This window comes from Dioscorea cayenensis, unplaced genomic scaffold, assembly GCF_009730915.1.
Source record: "Dioscorea cayenensis subsp. rotundata cultivar TDr96_F1 unplaced genomic scaffold, TDr96_F1_v2_PseudoChromosome.rev07_lg8_w22 25.fasta BLBR01000056.1, whole genome shotgun sequence".
NCBI lineage: Eukaryota > Viridiplantae > Streptophyta > Magnoliopsida > Dioscoreales > Dioscoreaceae > Dioscorea > Dioscorea cayenensis.
Window position 1 is genome coordinate 1 of NW_024086447.1, and position 22,830 is coordinate 22,830.

Genomic DNA, 22,830 nt, shown 5'->3' on the forward strand with positions numbered 1-22,830 from the left:
TCATGAATAAGTAGACTACATTGATTTTTATGAATGTATTTACCAAAATGATTTTTCATGTCTTCTTTAAAAACAATGGATGGTGCTTGAGTAAGAACTACTTAAAATTCAAGATTAACCCTCACGTGGGATACTCTTTTAGGTCTAACTAGATGCTCTGGCATACTAAGAAGGCTGATGATAACAATGATGATTAATAATTATCAATTTCTGATTCTCATCTTTAGCTAATTATATTGTCATTTACATTAAAAACCTTAGCTATACATGAATTCTATCAACACACATTCTATCATCTATTTCATATGGAAATGTATAAATTCCATACAATAAAAATATAGTATAAAATAAATCCTATAAAAAGTTCATTTTGTGATTGGACCAATATTCTGCAACAAGTTTGGAAAAATAGGAGTTGTATAGGATCAAAGTTGAAGGCTTGTCATATTCCACCACTTCTCCCGAGAAATAATAAAACATATAAGCTTAAATTGTTACAAGGCAAAAAAATTCCAACAAAATATTAATGCAACACTGAAGGAAAAATCCAAACATTATATTCAAATCAAATTAGTATTTGTAGTAGAAATTAAATGACAAATTACACGAGAAAAGAAAAGAAGTGGTTCTAATAAACATTAGATGGATGTGAAGATGGCGTACCATATGAAAGAAGCATTGTATAACTGTAGGAACTCTATGAGCTATGGTTATCACTATGCAACTTGAGAATTCCTGCTCTATTACTCATTGAATTATGTTATCAGTTGCAGAATCAATTGATGCAGTTGCTTCATCAAGTACTAAAATTTTGTTTCTTCGGAGAAGCACACGACCGAGGCAGAACAATTGACGCTGCCCAACGCTCCAATTTTCTCCATCATCGCATACTTTTAGTAAAAAATTAATTTGATAGTAATACTGTTAGCATTTCTAAAATTCATATCTGACAAAGTAGTGTGACCAATCAACAAGAGAGAACTACTTACTAGATGAATCAAGAAGGTCAGGAAGGCTTCTAATCACTGGTTCCAATTGGCATTTTCGTATTGCCTACGAATAATTAATAGTCATGTAATATATTACATTAATTCATGTATTCATGATGATAAATATATGTTAAGAGTTCAAATATATACCTCCCATAGTTTTTGATCATCATACTGTCCAAGAGGATCCAAGTTATTTCGAATACTACCTTTGAAGAGAGTTGGCTCTTGAGGAATTATGCTGAGCTTCATCCTGAGATCTTTTAGGCCAATGGTACAAATGTCAAGACCATCTATAAGAATTCTCCCTTCTGCTGGGTGTACTAATCGAAACAGTGCATTAATCAGAGTTGTTTTTCCACTTCCAGTCCTTCCGACGACACCAATCTTATGCCCTGCTTGAAAAGTGCAAGTGATTCCCTTCAAAACTAGTGGTGCATTTGGGCGATATTTTATCTGTAAGCCAACATCAAAATTAGGCTCTAGTGATACAAACTAAAATAGTAGCATTGCTAGTAGTGTGCTTGCTCACCTGAAGATCTTGCAAATCTATCCTTCCCTTTGAGGGCCATGAAAATGGTGGCCTATTGCTTTCTATAATTGCTGGAGGTTCTGATGGAATACGCATATACTGAATTATCCTCTCAACAGAGATGATATGGTTGTCCAAGTTACAGTACCATCTTGTTAAGTGCACTTGAGAAGTGGTCAGTGTTAGAGCATAAGAAAGAGCTAGACCAACAAACCCTGACAACATGATACATGAAAAATAAAGGATGCAGATTGGCAAAGATGAATTCACATTTATAATTGAAACAGATGAAATTCTGATCACCTGGAGTTATGGTTCCCTGTGGAAGCAATACTAGCAAAATAGCGGAGGTGAATATGGTCAAGTTTTGAAGTGCTTCCACCCGCAAAAGGACCCACTCCATGGCAGCAATTGTGTGAAAGAACATGGTTGCATCTGTGTCAATAAGCTTTAGATTGTTCTCGATAAACCATTCCTTCATCGAAAAGGCTTTGATGGTGATGACCCCATTTGATGTTTCAGCAGCATAGTTTGTAATAGGTGCTTTTGTTGTGCCATTGATTCTTACAAGCTTTCTTGCAGATGCAAGATAATGTGCCTTTCAAGTTAGAAAGTGTTAATTTCGGCAATTCGATCTATTGAAAAACAGCTAATTTGTGGTGGTGCAAAACAAGAATTGAGATTCACCTGGACATGTCTTGCAACAAAGCTAATAGGAATTGCGATAATAAGGACCTGCCATGTTACTGTTGCCATCACTGATACTGTTCCTATGACCTCAATTACTGACACAAGCGTGAAAACAAGCGAATACGGCACTTGGAAATCGATAACACTCATATCTGAAGATGCCTGCATCATGTTGAACTCAGGTAAGTTTCGTTAATAATTAACTGTGTCACCAAATTCTTTGGCATTTCATATGTTAATATGCAGTCAAAGAGACTTCACCCTGGTTAAGATCCTTCCCATAGGAGTAGAGTCGAAGAATTGCATTGGAGCTTTGAAGATTGACTCGAGCAAACCGGAAAAGAATGCCTTTGAAGCTTTCAGTCCTAGATGCGCACCTAATAAACTCCTCATAAATGCTGAAAAGGCACTAAGGATTGAAAAGACACTGTAAATTCCAATCAACATGCTATCACTTATTTTAGGTAGTCGAGTTGCAAATGCAAGCCAAAATGTAGATATTGCCTGTAGTACAATGAACGATGACTGGCAAATCACAACCATTCAAGAAGAAGTGAGCCTTTTGGAAAAAGAACATAGTCAAGATATGGTTTCCATCTCGAATTCCCGGTTTCGATTTGCTCTTTTTCGGTCAGCTGGACCTTCGGCAAGGCTTTCTTTGACATACTATGAATTTTCTCATTTGAAAGATCGGAATGAGTTTCTTTCGGTTTTTTTCCCTTTGTACATTATTTCCGGAGTTCAACTCCTCCATAGCAGATTGATGAGCATTCACTAGTTGTTCAAACACTGTCCCTGATTTCAGTAGTTCTTCATAACGACCTGACTGAGTAATTTTACCATCTTTCATAACCTGTTAGAAATGACCACCAAAATCATCATACCAAGCATATCATCTTTTAAGAATTCGATATCTAAATCGAACACCTTACCATAATTTTATTAGTTTCTGTCAGAAAATCAATCTGATGTGTCACTAAAATTACAGTCTTCTTCTCCAGAGTTCCATTTATGCATTTCTGAGAAAATGGAAACAAGCATATCAGGACCACTAAGTATCTATATATATGCACATGATAAAACATATGTTCTTACTTCAAAGAGATAGGAAGCTGTATGCGAATCAACAGCACTGAATGGATCATCAAGGAGATATATGTCTGCATCACTATAGACTGCTCTAGCAAGCTGAACCCTTTGCTTCTGGCCTCCACTCAAGTTCAATCCTCTCTGGCCAATCTCAGTCAGGTCTCCATACTGAAAATCACCGATATCCTTGTCCAGTGCACAGGCTTTGATGGTCATTTGATATTTGTTGTTGTCCATTGCCTTTCCGAAAAAGTATGTTATCACGAATTGACCCGCTCTGGATCCATGATGTTTGAGAAACATAGGCAATGGAACCACAGATTTCGACCTGCATAAAGATTTACTTTAGTAAGTTTATCATCTTAAAAATTTTGGAGGAAGGTTATGTGACTACTTACTAATCCAGATGTCTTTTGGTATTTTCGCCGATAATGGCAAGAAGAAGTGATGATTTTTCCACAGCCTACAGGACCACATACAGCTACCTTCTCACCTCTATTTACGAACAAATTTATCTTTTCAAGTGTCAAAGCAGTTGCATTTGCTTCCCAGCTAAAATCTCCTTGGATTCTAATGCTTGTATCTGATTTTTGCTGCAGGAATCCTGATTACATCACCCTGTTTGCACTCATCTTCTTGCAGAAATGCATTAAGGCGGTCCATTGATATCTTTGCCTGTATTATCATGGAGATTACCTCAGCAAACATCTTTGTCGGTTCTGCCATAACTCTTAGTGTTGATAAAACAGTGAAAAATTGTGCTTTGCTTCCAGAGGAGCACTTTTTCATTAGAGAACATCCAACAAACACCAATGAAGATATAAAAGTTGGAGACATCCAATAAAATGCACTTCCATAAGCTTTCTTGATATGTGATTCTTTCATCCATTTGAATTCCACCTCTCTGATAGAGTCAATCACATTCTTGAACTTGTCTTCCCAAGACTGCAACTTGATGATCTTCATGTTGTTCAGGATTTCTGTCGTCGCTCGTATCCGTTCATCTTGTGCATTAACAACGCAGGACTGGCAGATTTGCAACCTCTTTGCAAATGGAATATTAGCAAGACCGAAAAGAACAAGAGGGACAAGACCAGGTAGGGAGACCAATGCCAACTGAACTAAAAAAAGCACAGCAATGCCTAATAGAAGTTGGAGTGGTAAACTCCATGCCATGTTAAACCACCACAGAAGCTCACCGAGACGATAAGCATCAACCGCGAATGTAATTCACTATCTGCCCCATTGAATGCCTTCTCCTTGCAGTGCTAGAAAGCTTGAACTGTTTCTCAAACACAGCCGCCATTAGAGCCGATCGCATTCTCATTCCATATCTCCTTGAATTGAAAAACCAATGCCTTTGGGAAAAAGATTCCACTAGCTTTATGAAGATTAAGCAAAACCACAAGTAAGACACATTGATACGTATCTTTTTCCTTCACTGCTTGACAAGCAAACAAATGCGCGTACTGAGCAAAGGTAAGCTCACAACAGCTATTGTTCAAGTAAAGCACACACTCCAACTAGTATCATCTCTTTTCGTATAACATCTCAGTAATGCTTGGATAACTAAATTGCTAGTAAATGGCCTTTTCTCTTCACTGATATCACTCCATTTATGAAGAAAAACATCAGCAGCTACAGCAGCAATATCATCTGAACTCAAAGAGGGAATGTCCTCAAGAACTAACGGCTTCAGATAGCCTAAATTCAGTAAAAGGATTTTATCCAAGAAAAAGGTCATCATGCTAAGAAAAACCAGCTTTTTTTCAAGCTCTGTTTTTCCCCTTAGCTTCTTCAAACAATAGATGCTGAACTAAAATCAGCACCAGAAGAGTTCTGATGATTTTCTCCTCGAGCAAGATCGAAAGCACAATACAAGAGCAACAGACAGATTGGCCAAGATGAAATGTCAATTATCTGTATGCTTTGTCCTCCAAACAACATTTCTGCAACAGTAACTGATTCGAATACAGAAAAACAAACACACCAAGTTAAAACTCAATAGTCTGATGAACTTATTCATCAGTAACTGCAGAGATGCTGCTAAACCAATACAAACAAGGCTTCTAATCATAAAGTTCACCCAGTTTTGATGAAGAAACTTGTTCTTCCCTTTGAATTTCACCCATAAACAAGAAATAAAGTAGATGATACTAACAACGGTACAAAGGATTGAACCAAAGACATAAATGCATCGTCTACTCCTCCCTATGATGAACATAAAAATCTCTTTTAGAAAAACAGAAAGTAAAGCTAAAATGAAAGAAAGAAAGAACAAGAGATTCATAGTGCCAAACATGTTCCTTTGTTTGTATGAAGATCCCAGTTCAGACTCTCCCCTGCAAAGCCCGGTGAACATCTCTACATCATCATCATCATCATCATCATCATATAAAGAGAATTTTATAAACACAAGAACTGAAAATAAACAGCACAAAACTTATAATACTTAATGTCAAGTACTGAAATACACTGGAACACAAAAGAGAAAATGAATGAATGAGTGGATGAATCCACAAAATATACGAACCTGGAAGTTTCTTTAGAGAAATAATACGGAGTCTTCTCTTCAAAGAATCCTAAGAAAAAGTCAGTTGGAGCAATTATAAGCTGCTAACATACGCATAGAAAGTTCAATTCAAGATCACAACAAAGGAAAAGAAAAGAAAAATAAAATAAAATAAAGAAACGAGCATCAGAGGCAAAAAGAGTAAGAGCATTAATACTAACTTTGGTCCACCACCCCCACTCTGTACTTCACAATTGTGTAGATGTGAGTTTTAGAGAGAAAGGGAAGATGATTGTATCAATTATACCGAACTTATTATTTAATATTTTGCATGATTATTTAAGAAAGTCTAGCTAATGGAGAGATTAAGATGAATGATAATATACAATTTAGTTAAGCAAATTAGATTAATGTTTAGACAAATCAATCAAATTGGTTTTCTACTCCTCGAATGGATTTTCTTGCAGACTATTTCAAATTTTTGTATCTTTTTGCTTTTTATTACATGTGTCTCTCGCCTGTTATATGTTTCACATTTTTCCAAAGGGTTATATATATATATATATATATATGGTAAATTCTCACACTTGTTTTGGCAATTGGAGCCATAGGAAGAGTATCAGTGATGACAACCGTAATATAGCAGGCCCTTATTAGTTATTATGGCAAATTTTTTTACTTTTGCAGCAGGACATGTCCACGGGAATCTTAATTCTTGTTTGTTTGTTCATGTAGGGAGGGGTACTCACTGCTTGTGGTTATCTCTTTTAAAATAAAACTGTGATCGATTGACTTTTATCAAGGGAAAAAAAAAAAATTCTTGTTTCGGATCGGAACAAACTTTTTGTTTTTTTAAAGATTGAATTACTGAAATTAACACATTTTAACCTGAAAGGAATGTTAACCTGCATCTGCAAAAAAGCTTGTAAGAATCAATGGCACAACAAAAGCACCTATTACAAACTATGCTGCTGAAACATCAAATGGGGTCATCACAATCAGAGCCTTTTCAATGATGGAATAGACTATTGAGAACAATGTAAAGTTTATCTGCCCCAATGCAACTATGTTCTTTCATACAACTGCTTCCATGAAGAGGGTTCTTACGAGAGTGCAAGCACTTCAAAATTTGACCATATTCACACCTGCTATTTTTCTCGCATACTTTCCACAGGGAACCTTAGCTCCTAGTGATTGGAATTTCATCTAGTTAGATTATAAATTTGATTCCATCTTAGTAAATTTGCTGATCATTATTTGTTTATCATATTTCATGTTGTCAGTTCTTAGGCTTTAACAATGACCAGTTCTCAACTGTAGATGGTACTGTAATTTGACAACAGTATCATCTCTGCTGAGAGGATAATTCAGTAAATAATTCACATTCCATTAGAACCTCCAGCAATTATAGAAAGCAATGGGCCGGCCACCGTTTTCATAGCCCTCAAAGAGAAGGATAGATTTGCAAGATCTTCAAGTGAGCAAGCACACTAGCAATGCTACTGTTTTTAATTTGTATCACTGGAGCCTTATTTTTTTCTGTTGGATTACAGATAAAAATACTGCATGAATGCACCACTAATTCTAAAGGGAATCACTTGCACTTTTCAGGCAGGGGGAGAACCTTAAAAAAATAGCTTGACATCTATACTACACTATTAGCCTGATAGATCCTCAAGTTGAAGCTCATTGTAATTCCTTAAGAGCCAGCTCTCTTCGAGGTTACTATGACTACAACAAATTAGGCCTTTCACGGCACTTTTATAGTGCCGTTTCATTAAAACGCTGGCAATATATTTCATTTTGCGGCGTGTTTAATTAAAAACGCCGCGAAAATTGCTTGGCGGGCTAAAAAATAACTTTGGCGCGAAAATATTTTCCGTTTGTTGGCAGTCTACAATATCTTTGCCTCACTTGCCCCGATATCACGTATACTGTTAACAAGCTTTCCCAGTTCATGCATCGTCCGATATCTGCACATTGGAATGCTACAAAATGACTTCTTCGCTATCTGTGTGGCACATTGACTCATGGTAAATCTCTTCCTAAGGAAAATCCACTCTCACTTCATACCTTCTCTGATGCTGATTGGGCTGGAAACAAAGATGATTATACATCTATGAGTGCCTATCTTATTTATCTTGGTCGCCATCCTATCTCTTGGTCTTCCACGAAACAACGCGCAGTTGCTCAGTCATCCACGGAAGCTGAGTACCGTCTCAGTTGCAACTGCTACTTCGAAATCAATTGATTTGTTCTCTTCTCACAGAGCTTCGTGTCACTCTTCCCTACACAACCTACTATTTATTGTGACAACATTGGTACCACCCTATCTCTGCTCGAACCCAATCTTCCATTCGCACATGAAACATGTCGCTATTGCCTATCATTTTTATTCAAGATCAAGTGAAATCAGGGCTCTTCGTGTTACTCATGTCTCTTCCACTCGACCAGTTTGTAGATGCTCTTACCAAACCACTTCCACGGTGACGTTTCCAAGACTTACGAGTCAAGATTGGCATCCTCCGGAACACCATCTTGAGGGGGCATATTATACAATCCTTGTACTCAATTACCCCCTGATTATAGGATCTCAATCAATCACTATAAGATCTCAATCAATCACCAATAATCTTGTTATTAGTTGTATTATTATGTAATTAGTTGTAATCTCTTAATTATAGGATAGTTTCTATCTTTGTAACTTCACAATCGTGTGTATAAATATATCATATGAATCAATAGAAAAGCAAGCCATTCTTTCCAATATACTCTTCTATATTCTCAACACCTATAAGCAAAGAGGATCTACTAGTAAATGGTGTAGAAGAAGTCTCTTTTTAGTGCTAAAGAGGTTATAGAAGTGGTCCCTCTGTTGCCCGAGTGGGTGCATGATATCTATTTGGTCAACAAAAGGCTCTGTCCTTATCTTGTAGGTGGAGGATGTTCCTCTTGTGATTGGCGATAGTATGCAAGAAATTTGTGTTATTTCTCATTCTCAAATCCAATGGTCTTGGATCATCGCCGCTAGTAATTCATCCTCTTTAACAATAATGTGATATTCCTTGTAGACTTAGGGGCAAAGTTAAGGGAGAGCTGAAGGGCTGCATGGCCCTCCTGGTTTTGTTTTTGCTTTTGTTTTTATTTTTTTAATAAATAATATATATAGTTAATGCATATAATATAAAAAAATAAATTTTTTTAAAAAAATTTCACATAAAAAAATATTGGTTGAATATACCATTCTCCGTAAAAATTCTCGGATTCCGTAAAAAGCCTTATGGTTTCATAGCGAAAGTCCCTCAATTAGGTCTCGGACACTAATCTTAAAGGAGTTGGAGAAGATTCTCCAACCATTTCCTCAGGTCCTCTAATCTCTTTAACCCCTAGCTGTTAAGGAAGTCATTAGCTGAAACAGATCTTCGAATCAAGATTCCATTAGCTTCCGATCCTCCCTGTGTTGTAACTTGAGCTCTTCAATCGCCATTTTCAAAGCTTGATAACGAGTCTCTGGTCACCATCGTCGTCAGCAGGAAAGTCTGCTGGATATCGATTGTTAAGCTAACACGACTTACAAATAGGAATCAAGAAAATTCTACGGAGAATTGAAGGGTTTGAGAAAGGCAAAGATGCAGACAAGGGAAAGTTAGAGAGAGAGTTTCATTACCAAAATCCACTACTTAGGGCCTTACAAGTTACAACCTACTCTTGCCTACATATTAACCTTGTAAGTGACTCCAAACACTATGCCATAAAAAGATTAGCAACCCTAACGTAATTAAGCTAAACAAAAAAACAACATATTAACAATCTCACGAGTTAAGCTTCTACGAAACACTAGAAGATCCTTCCGCTTGGACATCCACATCCAAAGATGTAAAGAAAAAAATCGGTTGTACAATATTACTATAAAAGAGAAAGTATCCATTTTTTTGTTAAAAATAGCCACAACATGTTTCTGCTTTTTTAATAAATTAGTGGTTTTATTCTTTTTCTTTCACCACAACTCTAGTAAATTCAAAAGTTCTATTAAACCTTCCATAGGAGAGAAACAAAGATTTAGGTGTGTTTGGATGCAAAGGTTGATCCCCAAGGATTGAGGATTAACCCTCAGTGACACTGTGCATGCCCATGTTTGGGCATGCACCAAAGGGCATGGAAAAAGGGAATGAGGGGGAGTGCATGCCTCTCAAACCCTTCATGCCCATCCCCTCATTTTGATGGATTGAGCATGCCTTGATAAAGAATTTAACTTTCATACCCCTTTATAGATAATGTATGTACCTTTATACCCCTCAAATTAAGATTTTTTTAAATTTTTTTGAATAATATTTTTGGAAGAAAAATTAAAAAAATCTCATTTATTTTTAAATATTAGATTTATTAAAATTTTTAGAGATTTAAAAATAATTAATTTTTTTACATTTATTTATTTTTAAATAAAAATAATAAAATTGTATTCATCTATTAAAATGTATAAATTTAAAAATTTTTATTTTAGAAAAATAAATACATCAATAACTTATTTAATAAAAATTATAGAAATTGGAGCTATTTAATAAATTTTCTTACAATTAAAACATATTATTTAATTAAAATATGAGAGAGTACAAAAGTAATTTTACTAAAATTTTTCCCTATATTCTCTCCTATCCCTATCCACATTCCCTCCAACCAAACATTATTTTTGTTCGCATCTCTAATCTTCCTTTTCTATTTTTATCCCCATCCCTTTCTCCATTCTTATCCCTCTATTTTTATGCCCTCCAACCAAACAAACTTTATAGAACTTCCCGCGAATAGACCTCCAAAAGTGACTTCTAGTTTGATCCCTTAAGAAAAAACAAAGTTAGGCCTTTAATAGTGAAAGGGTGAAGTGAATAAGAGAATGTTTTGTCCTCAATATCTATAAGGTCACCCATCGTTTCAAGATGCGTGCAATTGTTTCCGATGGTAGAAAGAGAGTAGTGATCCAACGGACTCGAGTCCGTGGGATCTAAAAATACATTTCGAGACGCATGTGCAGTGCACCACACCTTTTGATTTTTTAAAAAAATAATTTTTAAGTCATTTTATTAAAGTTTAAATTTTAATAAAAAAAAATAAAGGGCAGTATGGTCATTTACTTTGACTATATTGCTTTATCACCTAGTTCTATCCCTTTCCTTCGTCTTCTTTTTCTTCCAGGCCGCTTCATCACCGCCGACGATGTTGATGTTGTTCTCCCTGCGGTGTTCCAAGGCCCCGATCTTATAGCTTATGGCCTCGGCGAGATCATCCCTCCCCGTCACCCGACGGATCTCTTTCACTCCGGGTCCCATCCAAGATCGACCGATCTCCCCAATCCTCCATCAAGATCAACGGATTGGTCGAGTCCTCCTTCAACGGCGAGATCAGCCCTCCTCGAAACCTTCAACTCCTCCTGCTTTTCTCTCCCTGGATCGATCCCGGAGTGGTTCGGCTCCCTCCTTCCCCACTCCCTCACCGTGCTCGACCTCTCATGCTGTGACATCACCGATAGCATTCCTGACTCCCTCGGCGGTATCTCTAGGCTCGTGCGACTCTTTCTTGCTGGAAATCACATCACAGGTGCCATCACACAGTCGGTTTCTCAGCTTTCCAACCTCAGGTCTGATCCCAATCTCCAGACCCTAATCCTCTCCAGCAACAGCTTATCAGGTCTAATCCCTCTCTGCTCAGCACCCTCTCTCGCCTAGCCTCACTCGACCTCAGCATCAATAATTCCAATAATTCTTACTATGGCCCCATTCCTTCAGTGTTTGGGATCCTTTTTGCAAGGTTTAGTGTTGTGGATCTCTCTATGAATTACTTCCAAGGCTTAGAGCCTGTTGGATATGGCAGCAAGAATACATCTTTTGTGGGTAATTACTTCCAGGATACCTTTTGATGACCCTATAACTACCATAGGAAAGGATGGAATGTGAAGTATATCTTGATAGGAGTTTTCAGTGCCATTGCATTTCTTGTGTTCGTGGTGATTGTTGTTGTGTTTTGCATGATGAGGAGAGGCGTCCTGGCTGCGGAAAGGAGGGAAATGAGTGCGAATGTTGTGCCATCTGGAGGTCCATTGCCATCTGCTGGAGTTTCTGTCAACCCGTCTGTTGTGGGTGATTCGTTTACCTATGATCAGTTGTTTCGGGCAACATCAGAATTATGTGACTTTAGTTTGTTAACTGTGATTGGCAAGGGGATTGTTAAGATTGTTCTTGATTTTGATTTTTAATTTTGACTTTGATTGTAATTGTCTCATCAGTTTTAGGTTGCTCTGTGCCTCTTGATTTAATTTAGTTCATCAATAGCAATTTGTATTTCTATGCTCTCACTGGATTTGAGCAATAATGATGAGAGCAACAAATCATTATGTAAATTCAGCTTTTAAATACCCTGTATCTACATTATTGCCCAGTATACTAAACAATAAATTGCTTGTAATTGACTTGGTTCTGTTTATGTTCTTTGATGCATGCACCTTGTTCTTCCAGAACTCCAGAAATATTTGACAAATAAGGATTTGTTATGATTTTCACAGTAACTCAATGAAATATTTGACAAAGAAGAATTGCAGTAACAATTTAGTAAAAACAAAGTAATAGGATTCTCATTAACATTCAAGTCCAGGATTCTATCAATCAACACATCCAGATTAATTAAGAAACTGGAATCCAATCAAACATCAATCACAACAGTTCATCAATTCCACTAAACATCAAGCAAATCAAACATAATAACAAAACAAGAAGAACACCAATTGAAGATAACCAATGCAGTAGCTCTCACCATCGAATCTGTTCAAAGAAAAAAAAAGGATGAAAAGTTTATCAATGACAATATTATAAAATAGTTAAATACAATAACTAGGTTTGAATGAATCTTTCTTGTTGTGCAAATTACCTTAATGAACTTAATGGCTTCAGCATCATTACCATGGAAAATATTGCCTATAGTAGATCAATTCTAGCCATTTTGCTCTTAGTAAAGACAAGTTGATGTGTAGCATTTTCCTGTTCGAAGTAAATAAACAAGGATTATTATTATATATATGACCAACAATAAAGCATGCACATGTTAATAAATCACACTAAAACTAACCTTGATTGATACACTTGTATTGGAATCATCATCACAAACAAAAACTTGTCGAGGTTGAGTACCTTTACTTGCTGCAACATGAATAAAATAGGGATTATGATAATAATATCTTACATATATATCATTTTTTTCAATGTAAATATTAATATTATATTGAGTACCTTTACTTGCTTAAGCTATAGTAATATGTGAATTCTTTCCCATAACAACTTTGGCCTTTCTTTTCTTGAGATTTTTCTCCCAAAATACTTTTTTTCTTCCACCACTTCCTTTACATTTTGCTAGTGGAGGGTCATGGATTGTTACTTCGGTTGGCATAATCGATTATTGTGATAAACACTTGTCAATGTTGTTATTTGGAACTTCAAACTTTTGCATTTTAATAACCTTTTCAACCTCTTCTCTTGTCTTCCTCAACCAATGCAAAGCCACTTTGTAAACTTATGTAGAGCAAGATCCCTTGGTTGCAACTTCTTGTGCTTCATGAGAAAGGGTGCTATATCTAAGTGTTAAATGAGTATAGCAATCTTCTTGAACTTCTTGACCTTCTTCATCAAAAAATTTTCCACATTTTGCATCTCTTGTCCAACGATTTAACATGTATTCTCTTGGAATCTTATCCACATTAGCCACAATGAATACCTTCAATATGTGACGGCATAAGAAACCCGCAAATTCAAATTTGCAACAACTACATCTCACAAAAAAAACTAGATTCAAAGCACATTTTAACAAGTCTAACTTCTTTTTCTGGTATCCAACATTTATATGAAGCTATATTCCCATTCTCTTCAATTTTTTCACACTTGTACCGAAGACTTCCAAGTAGTTCTTCTTGAAATTTATCAAAGATAGCCGGTGTGTACAATTTGCTTGCTTCTTCTTCAATAAGCATATGAAGTATTAAGGATGGTTGCATATTGTTCATTTTAAAATCAGCTTCAATTTCTTTCTCTCGACATCTAATTAGTGCCTTATCAACACCTTGAACAAACTCCAACAACAACATTTTTCTACTCAAAAACCCTTTGAAAAATTTGTTATACTTTCACTTCGTTGAGTTGTACACATATCTGCACAAAAGAATTCATGCAAATACACAGGAACCCAATGTTGGCGCTTCCTATACATTCTCAACATCCAATCATTTGTATTCAAATCATATTTAATGAGCAATTCACTCCATTTTTTTTCAAAGTCTTCAATAGTTTCAAGACTCCTCACACAATAAGACAAATCTTGTCCAAACTTCGACCCCCTTGTGAATAATCTCCCTAAGTGTCGCTTAGCATTTTGAAAAATATGCCATAGACAATATCGATGAATGGTACATGGCAAGACTTTGGCAATTGCACCACTAATAGCAGAATCTTGATCAGTTAGAATCACTTTGGGATGACTTCCTTTCATTGCTTGTAGCCATTTCTCAAGTACCCAAACAAAAGAGTATTCTGTTTCATCAAAAATCAATGCACAACCAAATAATACAGTTTAAAGATGATGATTAACACCTACAATTGGAACAAACGGCATTGCATATTTATTTGTTCCGTAAGTTGGATCAAGGCAAACAACATCTCCAAAAGTAGCTATAATCCATTCTACATCTTGCATTACTCCAAAATATGCTTGTTAATTTTCCATGATCATCAAGTTGGATTGCATAAAAAAAATGGGGGTTCTTTATTTGCATTTCATTCAAATAATTCAACAACCTTTGTGAATCTCCCACTGAGAATTCTATTTTTCTTCTTGTGCGCATATAATTCCTTGCATCTAGCTCAATAAAATCAACATTTCGACTCCCTTGAGATTCTTGTGAAAGATAATTTATCATGAGGTTGGTTCTAATGCCCGACTGTCTCGTTTTATCAATCATAACTCTTTGACTTTCACCGATTTTTCTATGTGATGGTAAAAGATGACATTTCCTTGGAGTTGCTAAGATATGATTGTGCTCCTCCACAAACATCGAAACCACCCAAGTTCCATCCGAGTTTTTGTTTACTAAAAGTTTAGCTTTACAACCACAACGTGTTTCACCCTGATGCCTCTTCTTGTCACCTTCAGTCTTCTTGAATCTTTCTTCTCTGTAACCTTCTTTAGAAGCGATTGCAAAACGCCTGATCCAATGACATTACCATCTTTTTCTGATTTTCTTATTGCTCCTTTTCTCACACTAAACCCTTTTTTGTATGCATATTGATTATAATAGTCATATGCTTCATCCATTGAATCAAAAAGCATACCAACATGTGGCGCAAGAAAAACTTCTTGATTAATATCTTCAGTAGCTTTTTCAGTGTTATCTTCTCCTTGTGCTTCATTTGGTTCATGGAGTTCATCTTCATTTAAAGGTTGATTTTCATTTTCTTTCTCTGATTCAAATTCACTTGCATTATAAATATAGTCTTCCACTTCCCATACATCCAGATATAAACTTTGTGTCTCACTAGTACTTGCCATATTGGACAAAACTAGAAACATAATTCCCAATAAGAACAAGGAGAACATTGAAAAATTATTTTTTACTAAAACAAACTTCAACCAAAGAAAAGTATAAGAACGTACCAAATAATAAGGATAGGTACAAAACCAGACTTTTAGATTCAATCAAACTCAGCCTCCTTGTTTTTTTCTAGACAAATAAAATATTAAATCCTATTAATATCTCCTGAAATTTGAGAGTGTGTTTGCATATATATATATATATATATATATAGAGAGAGAGAGAGAGAGAGAGAGAGCTTACTTGTTTAATTAGGCACAATTGTTATGAAAGAAATGGAGAAGCTTGGGATCCAGAGAATGAAAGAAGGAGAAAAGAATAAAAAGAAGACAAGGAAAGGGAAAGAAGCGGGTGGTAAGGCAGTATGGTCAGAGTAAATGACCATACTGCCTTTTGTTTATTTTTATTAAAATTTAAACTTTAATAAAATGACTAAAAATTGTCTTTTAAAAATCAAAAAGCGTGGCTGCACAACAGCCACGTCTCGGGTGCATTTTAGATCCCACAGACTCAAGTCCGTGGGATCACTACTCGCAAAAGAAATGGTGCCAGGTTACATAACCCACCACTGCTCCTTGTTGACATTCCCAACTATTTCGTTTTTGTTATAAAAAGAATTACTAAATTAATTATGTTAGTTTAAGTTTAAAAAAATATTAAAGTAAAAAAAAAAATTGATACCCCACTGTATTTTGAAATTTGTAACATATGCATTTCATTATAAATAAATTCATTACACCTCCCTCCTTCTAATTGTCTCTCTTTAGTTATCTCTTTATGTTGTTTTTTTTATTCCACTTCTAGTGAATTCTTTCTTGTTTTTGTGAGTCTCTGTTTTTTAACGTATTTGTGGTTTATTTATTTATTTTATAAAATAAATAAATAAATTATGAGAGCTTTGGCATTATCAAGGCCTCTCAAACATTGTATTAGTATTATTATTTTATATAAAAACAAAATACAAATCTTAGACAACGTTCCTTTTATGGTTGAACCAATATTCTGCAACAAGTTTGGAAAAAGAGGAGTCGCACTGCATCAAAGTTGAAGGCTTGTCATATTCCACCACTTCTCCTATGAAAAAATAAACAGATAAACAATACAAATGATGAACTGTTAGGTACTTAGGTTCTGAGACAACATATAAGGTTAAATTAATACAAAAAAAAAAAAAACAGTTTCATGCAACATTGAAGAATCATATGGAAAAAGAATTGGTTGTAATAAAAATGAGATGCATTTGAAGATGGCATACCATAGGAAAGAAGCATGACCATTTGACTGTCTATAACTGTTGGAACCCTGTGAGCAATGGTTATCACTGTGCAACCTGAGAATTCCTGATTTATTACTTGCTGAATTATGTTGTCAGTTGCAGAATCAATTGATGCAGTTGCCTCATCGAGTACTAAAATTTTGTTTCTTCGGAGGAGCACACGACCCAGGCAGAACAATTGCCGCTGCCCGACGCTCCAATTTTCTCCATCATCACTTACTTTTTAATTCAAAAATTAATATGACAGTAACACTGTTAGCATTTCTGAAATTCATATATGATAAGTGGAGTACCTAATCAATAAGAAAGAACTACTTACCAGATGAATCAAGAAGGGCAGGAAGGCTTCTAATCACTGGCTCCAATTGGCATTTTCGTATTGCCTGTAAGTAATTGTTAAGACGTGCTAGTATGTTATCTTGTATATCTGTAATATAGTACATTAAATCCATGGATTCACGACAATAAAAAAATATGTCAAGAGTTCAAATATATATTATATACCTCCCATATCTCTCGATCATCATACTGTCCAAGAGGATCCAAGTTACTTCGAATACTACCTTTGAAGAGGGTTGGCTCTTGAGGAATTATGCTGAGCTTCAACCTGAGATCTTTCAGGCCAATGGTGCAAATGTCAAGACCATCTATAAGAATTCTCCCTCCTGCTGGATCTACTAATCGAAACAAAGCGCTTATCAGTGTCGTTTTCCCGCTTCCAGTCCTTCCAACAACACCAATCTTATGCCCAGCTGGAAAAGTACAGGTGATTCCCTTCAGAACTAGTGGTGCATTCAAGCGGTATTTTATCTGTAATCCAACTGCAAAATGAGGCTCTGGTGATGCAAACTAAAATAGTAGCATCGCTAGTAGTGTGCTTGCTTACTTGAAGATCTTGCAAATCTATCCTTCCCTTTGAGGGCCATGAAAATGGTGGCCTATTGCTTTCTAAAATTGCTGGAGGTTCTGATGAAATGTGCATATATTGAATTATCCTCTCAACAGAGATGATATGGTTGTCCAGGTTACAGTACCATCTTGTTAGGTACACTTGCGAAGTGGTCAGTGTTAGAGCATAAGAAAGAGCTAAACCAACAAGCCCTGACAACATGATACATGAAAAACAAAGAATGATCGGCAAATTGTTAAACTTGAATTCACGTTTATAATTGAACCAGATGAAAGTCTGATCACCTGGAGTTATGGTTCCTTGTGGAAGCAATACGAACAAGATAGCAGAGGTGAATATGGTCAAGTTTTGAAGTGCTTCCACTCGCAAAAGAGCCCACTCCATGGAAGCAATTGTGTGAAAGAACATGGTTGCGTCGGTGTCGATAAGCTTTAGATTGTTCTCGATAAACCATTGTATCATCGAAAAGGCTTTGATTGTGACAACACCATTTGATGTTTCAGCAGCATAGTTCGTAAGAGGTGCCTTTGTTGTGCCATTGATTCTTACCAGCTTTCTTGCAGATGCAAGATAATATGTCTTTCAAGTTAAGATGAGTTAATTTCGGTCATTCAATCTATCACAAAACAATAAATTTGTGGTGGTGCAAAACAAGAACTGAGATTTACCTGGACTTGTCCTGCAGCAAAGGTAATAGGAATCGCAATAATAAGGACCTGCCATGTTACTGTTGCCATCACTGTTACTGTTCCAATGACCTCAATTGCCGAAACAAGCGTGAAAACAAGTGAATATGGCACTTGAAAGTCCATAACACTCATATCTGAAGATGCCTGCATCATGTCAAATTCAAAAACAATTAATCAAATCATCTGTAAATTGCATAGAATCTCTGTTAGGTTAAATGTGACATTTTTGGAAGACAATAAATACATAAAAGAGTTTGCAAAATTAAAAGACCGGATAAACCAAGCATAGATGTATCCTGACACAAAGTTTCTGCTAAACACAGGTTTCCTCTCCCTCTTTTACGACCTTCCACCTAAAAAGCTTCATTCATTTTGTAATAGCATCTAACATTCATCTCAGTATTTTCCTTCCAACCATGCTTATCTTACCGTGCAACACTCTACACTCTGATCCATATATCATTGATGGCCTAGCTAGTGTTTTATAAAACTTACCTTTCAATCCGAGACATTCTATGTTCACATAAAACTTCACCCTACCCCCATCATTTTACTCTACCCATCTTAATCCTATTTGTGGCATCTCAATATTATCATGATACTGAAATTAATATAAATAGAAGTACTTAGTACCTAAGCTCTATAATCCAAGATGATAGATTATAAAGCCGAGCTACCAAGAATGTCTAATTCTATTAATCTCAATATCATCCGTCCTAATATGATATTTAAAAAATAATAATAGTTTCATAGGAACTATACCCTGGTCAAGATTCTTCCCATAGGAGTCGAATCAAAGAATTGCATTGGAGCTTTGAAGATAGACTCGAGCAAACCAAAAAAGAATGCCTTCGAAGCTTTTAATGCTAGATGTGCACCAAATAAACTCCTCATAAAAGCCGCAAAGGCACTAAGGATTGAAAATGCACTGTAAATTCCAATCAGCATGCCATCACTTATCTTAGGAAGTTGAGTAACAAATGCAAGCCAAAATGTAGATATTGCTTGCAGTATGATGAACAACGACTGAAAAAACACAACCATTGCGAAAAGAAATGAAGATTTTGGAATAAGAACATAGTCAAGATATGGTTTCCATCTCGAATTCCCAGTTTCCATCTCCTCTTCTTGAGTCAGCTGGACCTTCGGCAAGGCTTTGTTTGATACATTATGGATTTTCTCATTTGAGTGAGCAGAAAGAGTTTGTTGATTTTTTCCCTTTCGGACATGATTTCCAGTGCTCAACTCCTTCATGGCAGATTGATGAGCATTCACTAGTTGTTCAAATACCGTCCCTGATTTCAATAGTTCTTCATAACTTCCTGACTGAGTAATTTTACCGTCTTTCATAACCTGATAGAAATGACTGCGAAAATCATCATACTAAGCATATCATCTTTAGGAATTCAATATCTAAGACAAACACATTACCATAATTTTATTAGTTTCAGTCAGAAAATCAATCTGATGTGTCACCAGAATTACAGTCTTCTTCTCCAGAGCCCCGTTTATGCATTTCTGAGAATATGAAAACAAGCATATCAGGACCTTGAATTATGTATACAGTATATAACATTTGTTCTTACTTCAAAGAGATAGGAAGCTGTATGCGAATCAACAGCACTGAAAGGATCATCAAGAAGATATATATCTGCATCACTATAGACTGCTCTGGCAAGCTGAATCCTTTGCTTCTGCCCTCCACTCAAGTTCAATCCTCTCTGACCAATCTCAGTCAGGTCTCCATATTCGAAACTATCGATATCCTTATCTAGTGCGCAGGCCTTGATGGTCATCTGATATTTGGTATTGTCCATTGCCTTTCCGAAAAGTACGTTATCACGAATTGTTCCGCTTTGGATCCATGAAGTTTGAGAAACATAGGCATCGAGCCAAAGACTTTCGACCTGAATAAACATTCGCCTCAGTGAGTTTGTCATCTTAAAAAGTTTTTGAAAGAAGGTTATGTAACTACTTACTAATCCAGATGTCTTCGGTATTTCGCCAAGAATGGCAAGAAGAAGTGATGATTTTCCAGAGCCTACAGGGCCACACATGGCGACTTTCTCGGCCCTATTTACAAACAGATTTATTTTTTCAAGTGTCAAAACAGTTGAATTTTCCTCCCAACTAAAATCTGCATGGATTCTAATGCTTGCATCTGAATTTCCTTCTGAAATCCTGACTACATCATAATGTTTGAACTCATCTTCTTGCAGAAACGCATTGAGACGGTCCATCGATACCTTTGCCTGTATTATCATGGAGATTACCTCTGCAAACATCTTCGTTGGCTCTGCCATCACTCTCAGGGTTGCTAAAACAGTGAAAACTGTGCTTGCATCAAGAGGAGCACTTTTCATTAGAGAACATCCAACAAATACCAAAGAAGAGATAAAAGTAGGAGACATCCAGTAAAATGCACTTCCATAAGCTTTCTTGATATGTGCTTCTTTCATCCATTTGAATTCCACCTCTCTGATAGATTCAATCACATTCTTGAACTTGTCTTCCCAAGACTGCAACTTGATGATCTTCATGTTGTTTAAGATCTCTGTCGTCGCTCGTATCCGTTCATCTTGTGCATTAACAACATGGGTTTGGCAGATTTGCAACCTCTTTGCAAATGGAATGTTAGCAAGACCAAAAAGAACAAGAGGAACAAGGCCAAGTAGAAGACCAATGCCAACAGAACTAAAAAGCACGGCAATGCCTAAAAGAAGTTGCAGTGGTAAACTCCATGCCATGTTAAACCACCACAGAAGCTCACCTAGACGATAAGCATCAACAGCAATGTAATTCACTATTTGCCCCATTGAATGCCTTCTCCTTGCAATGCAAGAAAGCTTGAACTGCTTCTCAAACACCACCGCCATTAAAGCCGATCGCATTCTCATTCCATATCTCCTTGAATTGAAAAACCAATGCCTTTGCGAAAATGATTCAACTAACTTCACAAGGATCAAGCAAACAACAAGTAAGACACCTTGATATGTATCTTTCCCTTCATTGCTTGACAAGTGAACAAATGCACGAACTAGCAAAGGTAAGCTCACAACCGCTATTGTTCGAAGTAAAGCATACACTCCAACTTGTATCATCTCTTTTAAATAACATCTCGCTAATGCTCGGATAATTAAATTGCTAGTAAATGATCTTTTTTCTTTATTGATGTTACCCCACTTGCAGAGAAAAATATTGGCAGCTACAAAAGCACTATCATCTGAACTCAAAGAGGGAATGTCCTCAAGAACTAATGGCTTCAGATAGCCTAAATTAAGTAAAGGATTTATCCAAGAAAAGGTCATCATGCTAAGAAAGCCAGCTTTTTCAAGCTCTGTTTTCACCTTAGCTTCTTCAAACAATAGATGCTGATCTAAATCAGCACCAGAAGAGTTCTGATGACTGTCTCCTCGAGCAAGATCGAAAGCACAATACAAGAGCAACAAGCAGATTGGCCAAGATGAAATGTCAAGTATCTGTATGCTTTGCCCTCCAAACAACATTTCTGCAACAATAACTGATTCGAGCACAGAAAAACAAACCCACCAGGCTAAAACCAATACTTTGATGAATTTATTAATCAATAACTGCAGAGATGCTGCTAAACCGATCCAAACAATGCTTCTAATCGCAAAGTTCACCCAATTTTGATGAAGAAGCTTGTTATTCCCTTTGAATTTCACCAATAAACAAGCAATAAAGTAAATGATACTAGCAATGGCACAAAGGATTGAACCAAAGACATAAACACATCCTCTACTCCTCCTTCCATGAATATTATTCCTCTTTCGAAAAACATAAAGCAAAGCCAAAAGGAAAGAAAGAAGGAACAAGAGATTCAAGGAATCAAACATGCTCCTCTGAACGCATGAAGATCCCAATTCAAACTCTCCCTCGCAAAGCCAGGTGAACAACTCTACGCCATCATCATACAAACAAAACCATATAAAAACAAAAGCTAAGAATAAACAGCACAAAACTAAGAATACTTCATGTCAAGTGCTGAAACACAAAGAAGAAAAGCAATGAATAAATGAACTCACAAAAGAAACAAACCTTGAAAATTCTTTAGAGAAAACATGGTCTGAGTGTTTCTCTACAGGGAAACCCAAGAAAACGTAGGCCTGAACCATTATTAACTAAACATAAATGCAGAGTAAGCTCTGGTCCCGCATCAGAGTAAGAAAAATATATATGGTTGTTAGAATAAAGAAAACGGTATTATTCTTTACTTTGTACTCTTCAACCATTCCACTAGCTTTAAAAACTTGCGTGCCTCAATCTCTAACTAAACCACTATTGTTAAACGTCGGCGAAGAAAGCTCCAGTTCAGGCATCAGATTTTAAAAGAAAAAAAAAAAAAATCATTTTTCTGTACTCCCAATCTTGTCCAATAGCTTTAAATACTTGCCCACCCGTCTTACATTTTGACATTATTGTCTTGGTGTTTTGTGTTTGACTCACATTATTATTATTACTATTATTATTATATCAGGGAGATGGGGAAAAACATAACTGTTA

At 36.2% G+C, this 22,830-nt stretch overlaps 1 protein-coding gene and 1 pseudogene across 1 annotated transcript; both read right to left on the bottom strand.

Annotated features, from left to right (window-relative positions):
• Positions 1-747: 747 nt before the first annotated feature.
• Positions 748-5,247, bottom strand: LOC120253347 (annotated as a pseudogene).
• An 11,086-nt stretch (positions 5,248-16,333) lies between these two features.
• On the bottom strand, positions 16,334-22,499 carry LOC120253346 (ABC transporter C family member 8-like). Its single transcript, XM_039261681.1, has 12 exons — positions 22,366-22,499; positions 20,286-22,225; positions 19,893-20,213; positions 19,738-19,824; positions 19,069-19,659; positions 18,286-18,450; positions 17,902-18,196; positions 17,594-17,808; positions 17,212-17,517; positions 17,027-17,090; positions 16,687-16,926; positions 16,334-16,505 (listed from the first exon to the last, which is right to left on the bottom strand). The coding sequence occupies exons 1-12, from the start codon at positions 22,388-22,390 to the stop codon at positions 16,399-16,401; spliced, it is 4,356 nt and encodes a 1,451-aa protein (XP_039117615.1). The 5' UTR covers positions 22,391-22,499; the 3' UTR covers positions 16,334-16,398.
• Between the last annotated feature and the right edge of the window lie 331 nt (positions 22,500-22,830).

Excerpts from the sequence above, each read along its gene's own strand:
- LOC120253346 (XM_039261681.1), bottom strand. The coding sequence starts at position 22,390 with ATGTTTTCTCTAAAGAATTTTCAAG. Across the intron at positions 18,197-18,285 it reads TTGCTGCAGGACAAGTCCAG|ACATATTATCTTGCATCTGC; the intron begins GTAAATCTCAGT and ends TTAACTTGAAAG. Across the intron at positions 17,809-17,901 it reads ACAAGGAACCATAACTCCAG|GGCTTGTTGGTTTAGCTCTT; the intron begins GTGATCAGACTT and ends TCATGTTGTCAG.